Source organism: Pelobates fuscus, chromosome 5, assembly GCF_036172605.1.
Source record: "Pelobates fuscus isolate aPelFus1 chromosome 5, aPelFus1.pri, whole genome shotgun sequence".
Classification (NCBI taxonomy): domain Eukaryota; kingdom Metazoa; phylum Chordata; class Amphibia; order Anura; family Pelobatidae; genus Pelobates; species Pelobates fuscus.
Window position 1 is genome coordinate 343,413,361 of NC_086321.1, and position 10,915 is coordinate 343,424,275.

General features: G+C 41.9%; 1 protein-coding gene across 1 annotated transcript; it reads right to left on the reverse strand.

Moving 5' to 3' along the window:
* Positions 1-1,910: 1,910 nt before the first annotated feature.
* Positions 1,911-10,331, reverse strand: LOC134612259 (rho guanine nucleotide exchange factor TIAM2-like). Its single transcript, XM_063456605.1, has 2 exons — positions 10,303-10,331; positions 1,911-2,760 (listed from the first exon to the last, which is right to left on the reverse strand). Exons 1-2 carry the CDS (start codon positions 10,329-10,331, stop codon positions 1,911-1,913), a joined length of 879 nt encoding a protein of 292 aa, XP_063312675.1.
* Positions 10,332-10,915: the final 584 nt, after the last annotated feature.

A 10,915-nucleotide genomic window follows, 5' to 3' on the forward strand; every position in this document is an offset into this window, starting at 1 on the left:
GCTCAATAAGTAATAATCTACCTAGCCAATTAAATTTTGAACAGACAAATGGATATTTAGATTTCGTTAAAGCAGGCTATTTTACAGGTAGCAGGACCTGTTGAAGAGTAAGCAATAAATATTGCTCTTCCCAAATCTATCCGCCTATAAAATAATGTATTACATTCTTATCAAACTCACAATGGAGTTGTTTATTAATTGCACTTCCCATTAGTGCAACAAAACAGTAATTTGCTATTTTTCAAAACATGAAATAATCCAGTTTTGCAATGATAACTGAATAAAAAAAAATAAAAAAAAATTATTTATTCATATGTTTTATCACACATCTCCAGAAAAGACACTTCAACAGAAAACATAAAGGAACACAAAATGGTCAGGAACACAAACGTGTATTCCTGACCCCAAAGTGTTGAAAAAAACTATGTTACCCCCCACCCCATTAAAAAGGTGGAAAACGTACCTTTTTCTCCAGCACCGTGCAGGTCCGTTGGCAGAGTCTCCACCCCTGAACTGTCTCCTTGGCTGACATCATAAAACTCCCATAGGAAAACACCTGGATTGGCTGAGATTGTCAATTCTTATTATCTCAGCGAAGGAGGCAAAATGGGGAGGGGCAGAGCCAAACGCCACCCTGGACAATCATTATCTCCTCATAGAGATGCATTGAATCAATGCATCTCTATGGGGAAAGATCAGCATCTCTATGTAGAGCGTGGAGATGCTGCACACTGTGCAGCACTGACCCAGGAAGTACCTCTAGTGGCCACCTGAGTGACTGCCACTGGAAGTGTTCCTAGCTTGTAATGTAAACACTGCCTTTTCTGTGCTTTTCTGTGAAAAGGCAGTGTTTTTATGAAAATACCTGCAGGGACCCACTATATTTACGAGAACAACTACATTAAGCAATATTTGTTCTGGCGACTATAGTGACCCTTTTTAACAATCACCTATAACTTGTGTTAAAAATGTAATCATGTGGTGTTCTCATTACCTTAAATGTTTATTAAAGAATTTAAGAAATGTCATCAGAATTCAGTACAGTCCTGGCAGTGAAAGACACATGTTGTAAATGAGGATGAGAATTATGTAATTTGTTTCCTGTCTCTGTATGCTTTCTCTATGTTGACTGTCAGGTGTAAAGGGCAGAGCTTATAAAAATGATCAACAGAAAGACAAGATGGAGACACCCCGTTGCTGGATAAAGAGATGTAGAGTTCTACAATTCATTTTATTTTTCGCTCCTCGCTAATACATGTTTGTTTTGAATATTTTTTATTGTTTTCACAATATAAACGCATTTAGCAAACTGATTTGTAATAAAGCAAGTAGTTGCCCGCGCAGGAGCATAAGCATTGGTAAATAAAGGTGCAAACATTTCGTCGCTTACGCAGAAGCGGATTTGTCATAGCCTGTATAGCAGAACATATTTATTCATATTGTCAACTGATCTATGCAATTAAATTGGGTTATCGCTTCGTGAGCTGGTTGTGTGCTCTATGCAATAAATTTTCCTTATAGGATCAATGCAAACATTAAAGGACGTAAGTTGTAGTCACACAGTGTAGGTCTTTAAGCATCTAGTATTTGGGCTAATGTAGTTAAAGGAGCGAGTAGAGGGAAAATTTACATATAGGTAATAGCATGTTTTTTTTTTTTTTTTTTTGTTCCCTCCTTTTTTCCTATAACATTTAGTATAGATCCTTACGTGAGTAAACGCTCTAGGGTATTCCTGTGTACTGTTAATCTAAAAGCTGTATGGTCTGGCGTATAGCGAAGTTAATCAACTGAGCCTACACTTTGGTGTATATTTGTGAGAGGCAGATGTAATTTCTGGTACATTAACGCATTTGTATAGGTCAATGTATGCACATATTCATATATATTGAGTATACATAGGCTTTTCAAAATTAAGCATCACATTCCAAAGCATGTCGTAGCGAGGAAGCTAGTTTTGCAGGCAAAGGAATTCTGTTTCTTAAAGGGACCAGGCGATCTTTGTAGGACTTCTCCCATGGCAGGTCACATTTTATGTTACGTCGTAGGTTCTCCCTCAAAATTGAACGTATTACCTTTACAGTGCTTGTTTTACTTTCACAGTCACTGCTGCACAGCTGGAAAACAGTTTCTGGTCTTCCTTCGATCTCAGATTTCGTATGAATAAGTTCCCACATGCAGTTATTTTCTGTTCCTGCTGCATTGCCGAGTCGGGCCTGAAGAGCTGACAAAGGAATAAGCCATCGGAATTTGAATTGATCGATATCACCGTGATATAGAGATCCACGTGTGTTTGAGGAAGCTTTCTTTTTCAGCTTGAAATGTTCCTTGTGCACCAATATGACAGCTCTTCTAAAAACAAACACTGTTAGTTCTAAGTCTCTCCTTGCTTTCCCTAATGATGGGAAACAATTTAGCCAGGTTACAGTAGAGTAAACCAAGAGTTCTCCCATGGAAAGCTCTGTCACCTCTTTCACAGTTCCACTCTGCTCTGCAACCAGCTGGTCAAATACCGTACCATAATCTTCATAGATCTTCTGCATTTCATTTATATGACTTGCTACCTTTTCCATAGCCTTTAGTGCTTCTGTGAGATGGTAGTGCTCCTCACTTTCATTGTCAGTCAAGGAAACCAACTCCTTCAGCAGTAGTGGGTATTTCAGGACCCTTTGCACAGGCTTTATAAGGTATGACTCCAATGTGGACGAGTGCTGCTTTGTGGGATTTCTGGCATCCAAAAATTCCTTAAAAGCCTTGTCTGTTCTAGTTCACTGGAGAGAGCGTTATAGCGTCTGGGGGGAGCATCCCATGGCATTGCTATCACACTGTCCCTGGGACGCCAGGCCTCCTTCCATCACCCCCATGCCAATCCCCGCTCGTCTGTCTGGCCCTCCGCAGTATTGTGGGCACTCAGGAGCACGAGCTGTCCGTTGGACCCCACCACAAAAGTCCTCCGGTCGTCTGCTCCCTGCACCTCTCCAACTCCACGTGGGCCCCTTGAGGTGTACACTCCTGTGTCTCGCCCGGTGCCGGCCACATATTTGGAGCTGGTGCCCAGCCCTCCCGACCACCGGTCCGTCGGGAGGTTGGTGCGGTCCCGCCCCACCGGGCTCACAGCGTCGGGGACAGGGCCTTCCGGGGACCTCCCAGACCCAGAGGCCCGGGTATCCACCTCTCCAGCGGCTGGGGATGCCACACAGGGGATCCGTCGGGCGCTCGGCTCCGCCAGGGCCCGTGTGAGCCGCCCATGGCAGCCCCCCCTGGTGTTTCTCTGTTCGGAGTAGGTCTTCGGGCGGGCTCCATTTCGGTCGCCTTTGCCCGTACAGGCGGTCAGCTCCGACCCCACGCGGTGTCTTCCGCCTTGGAGTGTGCCGCCGCCATGTGGCCGGGGGTGTCCCCCCCCCGGCCGGTTGGGGGGGAAGCAGGGGCCGGGCCGCCCCGCGCAACCGCGTGGTCTTCCATCACAGCTTGTGCTTTGTTGCCTCCATGCTGCCTGCTCGCGATCAGTGTGCCGTGGGGAGCCGCCATTGCGATGGTGAGTAGGCCTGCTTCGTTCTTCGCGTTGTCCCGGCTCGGAGCCCGTCCTGTTTGGGGTCTCTATAAAGCCCGGGTGCTGCTCAGGAAGCATTTTGTTAGTCCCTTCTGTTTTGGAGCGGTCTGAGCGCTGTTATTTGCAGATTTTTCCGGGCTCAGGCCAGGAGGCATAGTGCTCTGCTTCCTCACGGCTCGGCGGCCCGGCCCCGCCCCCCCTAATACATGTTTGTTAAAAACAAAAGGGAATAAGTAAACATAATAATAAAATCATGAGACATAATAGTTCTTCTTGAAATGAGCAGATTCGGCAGTGCTCTGTGTGCCGTCCAGTATTTCTTCATTTCAAACACAATAACGTTGCAGTACTAGTAAATTCACCAGAAAGCAACCTCATTGTTCAACACCATCATTAATTTAGACTTAAATAGATACTACAGGCACTCAGACAACTTTATCTCATTGACGTGGTCTGGGTGCAGTGTCACTGCAATGTTTTCATTGTCTACCAGACAGCCACTAGAGGGCTTCCTGGTTTGAAACCTACCTTTGTTCCAGTATCTGACGCTAGACGTCATTATGCTATGGATGAGGACATCCAGCGTCAGATTTATTCCCGTAGGAAAGCTTTCCTATGGGGAGGTCTAATGTGCGCAGCATTTATTAAGCATGTGCATTATCACCCGCTCTAAGTGGGACAGAGTAAAGGGCGGAGCCGTGACCCAGCACTAAGGGACCTTGGCTCTTGGTTAAGGTAAGTAAACAAAGGGTATTTAACCCTTTATTTACAGGGGAGGGAGGGCGGAGGCAGAGGGAGCGATAGTGCCAGAAATACAGCTTTGTATTGCTGAGACTATAGTATCCCTTTTATAAAGTTCTGTTAGTTTAAGCAAGGCACATTCATATTCCAGTTTATTTGAATGATAAAAAGAAACTGGCTTAAAGATAGAGTGCAGAGAGTAGTTGAACATGAAACATTTTCAAACTGGACAAAAGTGGTAAGTTGGGTGCCTCAGGGTTTAATCTATTTATAAATGATTTTGAAGTGGGCATTGAAAGTAAATTGTCTGTGTTTGCAGATGACTAGGTAAGAAAATACAGTCTGAACATAATGTAACCCCTCTACAGAGGGATTTGGATAAATTGGGGTATTTAGAAGGCAAGTGGCAGGTGCGATTTATTGCAGATAAGTGCAAAGTTAACAAAGAATAAAGAACCCACAAGCCCATTAAAAATTAAATGGGGTAGAGTTAGGGAGAACATTAATTGAAAAAAATGTAAAGAAAAAGTGAGCGCACAACTGAAGATGCACCCACGCACCCATGCACCCACGCACCCACCCATTTCATTCATTTGAAAAATACCCCTTTTTCAAATTCCATTGCTCCTGCTATTTTTTTTTTTTTAACTGAAGGATGGTCATTGATTTTTTTTTTTAATTCACTTGTTTCAACTTAAAATGACAACTGCTGTGGCTTCTGCTGCTGCTGCTGCTGCTCCCCATTATTCATCAATTTAAGATTGCAGAAGAAAAAACAACAAGTCATGATTATAAAATCACATTCTCTCACTTTTCATGGATAATATTTGAATGAGCTGAATGACCACATGAACAAGTTTTAGGTCCTGACATAAATTTCCATTGTGCCAAGTCTATAGGATATGAAAGCAAGCTCATGTCTACCTTTAAAAATAATATATAATATGTATTGGAGCACTAGAAGAGAAACCCCTAAATTATGGTGGAACAAACACATAACACAAATTCTAGGTTTTGTTTTGGTTTAAAAGTTGGGCATTTGTCTCTATCATTAAGCGCTTGAATGAGAAACTTTGTTGAACCTGGGACTTGCCCATGGTAACAGCATGTAAGACTATTAAATATAGATTAGGGGAAAAATAGAAGGCTTTTTTGCTATGAGAAAATATTTACAGTACAATTGGAATAATGAATGTAGATCAGAATTATATTATATTAAATCATTTTACTTTTTTCCCCTGCTCCTTTAACACAAACATTACACTTTGATTGATACATTGTAATTTTTTGAGATTTGCAATTGTTTTTAAAATCAAGGTTGATTATTAATTCTCATTATTAGGTGCCTTTAAAGTATTATGACTGGTGCTTTGTTAAAGGTTAATACCGGCGAGTGTATTTTGACTATGATGGTAAATGATGAGATGTCATGTAGCCACGTACCTTCAACTTTATCCTAGAACAGCATGCTCTGACCAGAGCACATATTGCTCAATCCTGAAAGATTACGGACTGTGCTCTATAGATTTCAGTTTTCTTTTTTTAGGCTACAGCTGATTTTAATGGCTTGCAAGATTTAAAGGGGAATGCCTCTACTCAGGATTTTTAATATGAATTGTACTCATCCCCTATATTTAGAGGGACCCTATTTACACCCAGACCACTTCACTTCATTGCAGTGGTCTAGGTGCAGTGTCCCTATCAGTTTAACCCTGCAATTGTACTAGTTTCATTTTTTTTTTTTTTTATAAACTGCAATAATAACATTGCAAGGTTAACTTCACCTTTAGTGGTTGTCTAGCAGACAGCCACTAGAGGCGCTTCTGGGTCATACTGACGCAAGCTCCGTGAGGACATCCAACATCAGCTACAATCCCAAATTATCTGCCTTCTTGACTGACATCATCAGAAGTGATTATCTCAGCCAATCACAATGCAGCATTGTCCCAGGAAGCACCTCTAGTAGCCTTCTGAGGAGTGGCCAGCGGAGGTATCCCTAGGCTGTAATGCAAACACTGCACAAAAAGCCTGCTGGGACTGACTATACTCACCAGAACAACTACATTAAGCTCCAGTTGTTCTGGTGACTATAAATAAATACATGTAGAAACTCTCAAAACTGTATTCTCCTTTACCACGGAACCTTCATCTTTGCTCCCTGTCAATCAGGAACAGGATAATAAAAGCACCTGTCCTTTGCATCTGGCAGTCAGCAGAGAGGGAGCATAAAGAGAATAGGAGACATTAAACACTCTGGGTTAAAGTTCACATTTGTACTGGATGTTACATTTTCTTATGTATAAAATTGTAACTCCACCCCCTCCAATGTCAATCAGGAACAGGATAATAAAAGCACCTGTCCTTTGCACCTGGCAGTCAGCAGAGAGGGAGCATAAAGAGAATAGGAGACATTAAACACTCTGGGTTAAAGTTCACATTTGTACTGGATGTTACATTTTCTTATGTATAAAATTGTAACTCCACCCCCTCCAATGGCCCGCAATGAGCGGGTGCTAATGCGCATTTACGGCAAATGCCATGCGTGCATTAGACCTGCCCATAGGAAAGCATTGAATCAATACTTTCCTATGGGGAAAAATCTGATGCTGGAGGTCCTCATGCAAAGCTCATCCAGCATCAGATACCGATTCAGGAAGCCCTTTAGTGGCTGACTGATAGACAGCCACTGTGGGCAGACTTACTGCTGCAATGTAAACATTGCAGCACTAAATGCAAAAATGACCTAACACCCAGACCACTTCAATGAGTTGAAGTGGTCTGGATGCCTATAGTGCCCCTTTAATTTGGAATGGGATCTTGAGACTATTATAAGACAAATATATGTATTTATTAACATCCATTTTTTCTTTGGCCAGTTTCATGCTACACACATTTCAACACTTGTTTAACCGCATTCCAGAATGCCAATCATTCAAAAAGCAAATGGCGGGTCTTCGTCTTATCAGGTACTTGACATAACACATTCTCAAGAGTTTCAGTAAATTTTTTTCCCCTCCCCCCTCCTGTGTCTTCCAAATGCGTCCAAAGGCTAATCCAAATCACGTATGCTGTAAAAGATAGTCCAGTGCAAGCTAACATTCTGACAAAATATTTTAAGTCCATAAATAACAGAATGGGGAGCACACCAATTTAAAATGAATCAATAAATCTTTATTAAATACACCAAACAAACATGGTCTCCATCATAAACATCAAAGGCACTTGTAACAAAATAATGCTAATGTAATATGCAATAACAATATTATAAAAAGAAGATAATAAATATCCCAGTGTACAGAAGAGAAAATATTTTAAGTCCCCAGAAAATATATTTTCATGTATTCATCGAGGTGGAGTAAAACTGTTTTAAGAAAGATTTTACCTTGCTCAGATAGATTTTATACACGCCGGTCACATTTATTTTCTTTTTTTCACTTTGGTTTCTAAACCTCTGAATCTTTCTGATCTTTTTTTTGTATGTTAGTCCAACCTGCCATTAGATTCTTTTTTTTACTTTTTCTTTAATGTACTTTTGATTAAGGTCTGATAATATTCTTATTTTTTTTTTTTTTTTTTTATCGATGCCTATTTAACTATAGTTTTTCTTCTTTCTTGACCTTTGTATAAATGTGAGGGAACCGAGCTAATGATATTGTGCAGTGGAAAGCACAAAAATGTCTACACACACATAATCTATAAATTGTATATTCAACAGTCATATAATTCAAATGATATTTATAAAACAAGTAAAAATAATGAATATTTAAGAGATGTATCACCAGTAAATAAGTAATATATAATGCATACATTGTACATAATATGTGGAAAAAATATACATTTTACCAAAATAAAACACTTGGGTGCGGAAGCAGGTTTAAACAGGGTAGGGCTGGCAATGTTTTGTTCTTGGCAGAAGTACAAGCTATACCTTATTTGCACATGAAGCTCATGGACCTGTCTTTGTACACACTGTGCCAATGATATATGGGTTTGATAGATGGAGGCAGCTGGAACCACAAGGAGTAACATTCTATATCCTGAAAACCTCGACCGGTATGTGTAACGGATCGCCTGGCACCCCGACTGGGTACCTCCGTTGAAGGATGCTCCTAGCGCTCCTGAGGACCTTAAGCACTGCAGCAGACACCACAACCACCAACGCTGAGAAGCATAGAAATCCTCTCTAGCATATGAATGCTGTATACAGCCGAATAGGAAAAACCATACGATAGGTTTACACTCCTAGAAGTCAAACTGGAACAGCATACCACGAATCCTTCCCCCCAATAACGAGACGACACATCACTTTGAGGGTAAAACAGGAACTCTGGACTGGCTCATCCAGCCTGGCTTTTATTCACAAACAGGTACATACAGGACACTCCCAGGGGGAGGATGAAATTGACCAATCACATACATGGTTCAGCCCACACATCCCCTCCCCTCAGATAACATTAAACCCAATTATCCGGTCAACTTTTCCAGCCAAGTTCTGGATGTACCCCAAAATCAGGGGGTACACCTTTAAATCCAGCATCGCTGGATAGCCCTTATTCAGGGGGACAACATATCCAAAATTCAAGTAATTCGGATGAATGGTTCGGGAGATATGGGGTTCCAAAGATTTGACCGACCGCATGGGTAAAGTATCCGAAAACAGTTCCATGCATTTTGGCCCTGCGGTCGGTCACAAACAAGTGAATGAAACAGACGAATTACTGGTGTTATATAGACTAAGGGGGATTCACATGAATCCCCTAGTTCGTGAGTTTCTTTCTACCGAACGGCGGGCCGTTCGGTAGTTTCCCCACGAAATCCTGGAAGTCTGGAGGTCTCAGCGGTGTTTGCCTAGTCGAGTGTCCGATTTTAGTTCCAGACGCTCGACGGCAAAACACCGCTGTTCGGTAGTTTAAGATGGCCGCCGCCACGTGTTCGGCTCCCGAATGGCGGCCACCCAGAGGACACAGACCACACTGCACTGATTGCCAATTACCCGTTTGCAACATTGTTGCAAACGGTAATTGGAGGCACACTCATTCCTGGGTGGTCTGGTTGTTCGGTAGTTTCACTCAATATACTGAATGGAGTGATTCTACCGAACAATCAGTTGAATGCTGCATACAAATCACCCAGGTTAAACTTAACACATATATGAATACATATATAATATGAAAGGCAATATACTGAATATGCTTCACAGTCTTAAAGGGACAGTAGTCTCAAAAGTCCCAATCTGTCCATAGATGATTTTAAATGGCCCGTAGCAGCCATATACAGTACAATATGCCCCAAATAACCCATGGCCATAGTCAGTAGGTAGGAGGCTAGCAAACAGGCTTCTCCAGGGCCCAGTGGCGAGGTTGGTTTCGTCACAGTATGATCTTCGCAACATGATGGAGCACTCACAGTGTGATTGACTCTCGTTCTCATGACTCTTTTAACACGAATGGATCATCTCACCCAGTGCCAATTGCAATCTCCTCCTATAGACTGTAAGCTCGTTTGAGCAGGGTCCTCATCAACCTATCGTTCCTGTAAGTTTTCTTGTAATTGTCCTATTTATAGTTAAATCCCACCTCTCATAATATTGTAAAGCGGTACGGAATCTGTTGGCAATAATAATAATAATAATAATAATAATAACTGATGTGTAGACAATAGGATGAATAAACCATACTCTTTCCCATAAAGGCTCTTAGGCCACTTGCCACCCATAGGAAAGGTGATGAAACACTTATCACAACGACATCACTTAGTATCCATGATGCAAAGGTAAGTATCCGAGTTTCCCAATAGTTAAGGACGAAACTATTTGTTTCCCAATATTTGAGGACAAAACTTATGCTTGGTCTCTTACTTGTCTTGCCTTATTGCCCAGACTCTTAGCACTTTCAGAGCAAACTGACAGTGTCAAATACACCACTTGTCTTATAAAGATAAAAGTAATATGAACTCAGCAACTTTATTCTATGAGACAAATTGGCCCTCTTGATAGTACACACACCTCAGGATACCTTGGTTCTCGTGAGCTTATCCTCGCCATATTCACCAATCTGCCTTCTAGATATAATCCAATGTTTCTGAAGTAGGTATAGAGGGGATTACTGCTGCTTCCAGACAGGCTGATCCAAGACACTTCTCATCTAGAAATAGCACAACCTCAGTCTTGTAAAGGATTCGTAGGAGGGGGTAATGTGTATGTGTTTGCCCAAAACCTGCTACCCCTAGGGTCACTGCACGTTCTCCCCTTCTCACTGAACTCCCTTGGGGCAGAGGATAACAACCCTCATGTAAGCCAAAAAGAAAAACCTAAATGATCAAAAACTGAGCCAGTTTGACCTGTAGGGATAGGACCGGAACAAAAAGAATGAGGATGGGAGGGCTAGGAGGGGGTACCCATTGTTGTGCTGCCATGGATATTGCCAGGAAAAAAACAAAAAAGCAAAACACACACACACACAAACACATACACACACATACACACACACACATATTTTTTTAACATTCCCCTTAGCCCCTTTTTAACCCCCTAAAGTCCTAACCCTCACTACTGCCCCTAACTCCCTACCATTGTCCCTACCACCCACTACTACCCCTAACCCTGTACTATCACCCACAACCACCCAC

Coding starts and splice junctions, on each gene's coding strand:
- LOC134612259 (XM_063456605.1), bottom strand. CDS start 10,331: ATGGCGAGGATAAGCTCACGAGAACCAAG. Junction 2,761..10,302: donor ATAAGCTCACGAGAACCAAG/GTATCCTGAGGT, acceptor CCAGTGAACTAG/AACAGACAAGGCTTTTAAGG.